We start from the raw sequence: 824 nt of genomic DNA on the forward strand, positions 1-824 counted from the left end.
GAGGTCTCGGCAGCTAACTTTCATCTCACTTGAGCTTTCGACCAACGGGAAAAAAAATGGGGGGCGAAGAGATATCCGAGTACGAGAAGCTTAGGCTGACGAGGATCGCTGAGAACAAAGCAAGGCTGGAATCACTCGGGCTTACGCATCTCGCCTTCTCCCTTGTCGGTTCTTCTTCCAAACAGCAGCCGAAGGAGCGGAACCCGAAGAAGAATAAGGTTAAGCGCGGCGTCGGAGCCGGCGACGAGGAAGATGAGGAATACCGGCCATCCGATGACGATAGGGGGGCAGAGGAGGATGATGAAGAGGAGAGTTCCGTGGATAGCGAAGAAGATGAAGACGCGAGAGCTTCTTTCAGTTCCGGAAGGATGGTGCGGTTGCTAGCATGTATTTCTACACTGTTTACCCTGGTTTTTATTCAAGAAATGGGCAGTTGCTTGGGTTTTGTTTTGCACAAGATGGAGAGTTACATAAGTTGTTTGCTGTTGCAACTACCGTAGGTTCCTTTGTTTGCTATCGATTTTAAGTTTACTATGAAACAAGTGACTGACCTCTCAGCAGAAATGATAGGGTACCCCTCTTCATCCCCACATCCATTATGGATAGAATTTAGTTGATAACAACTTCCATGCTTTTTTGTTATTCTGTTTAGCCAGAGAAATGATACTTTGCCCTCGGCTCGGCATCCTTAGTTGGTACCCTCGGCTGGGCCTCCCCGGGCCATTCCCCTCGTGTAGGCCTCCTCGGCTCAACCCCCTCGGGCCGGCCACCCAACGCAGGCTTCTCGGGCCGGCCACCCAACATTAACTCCTCGGCTTGGCCTC

The 824-nt window shown here is 51.1% G+C and overlaps 1 protein-coding gene across 1 annotated transcript; it reads left to right on the plus strand.

The window, feature by feature from the left end:
• Positions 1–9: 9 nt before the first annotated feature.
• On the plus strand, positions 10–372 carry LOC110034554 (the record flags this gene model as incomplete). Its single annotated transcript, XM_020738806.1, is given in 1 exon segment — positions 10–372. A coding segment is annotated over 1 exon segment (316 nt), but the record flags the coding sequence as incomplete, so codon positions are not given.
• Positions 373–824: the final 452 nt, after the last annotated feature.

The sequence above is a fragment of the Phalaenopsis equestris genome, unplaced genomic scaffold (genome assembly GCF_001263595.1).
Source record: "Phalaenopsis equestris unplaced genomic scaffold, ASM126359v1 Scaffold190231, whole genome shotgun sequence".
Taxonomy (NCBI): Eukaryota; Viridiplantae; Streptophyta; class Magnoliopsida; order Asparagales; family Orchidaceae; genus Phalaenopsis; species Phalaenopsis equestris.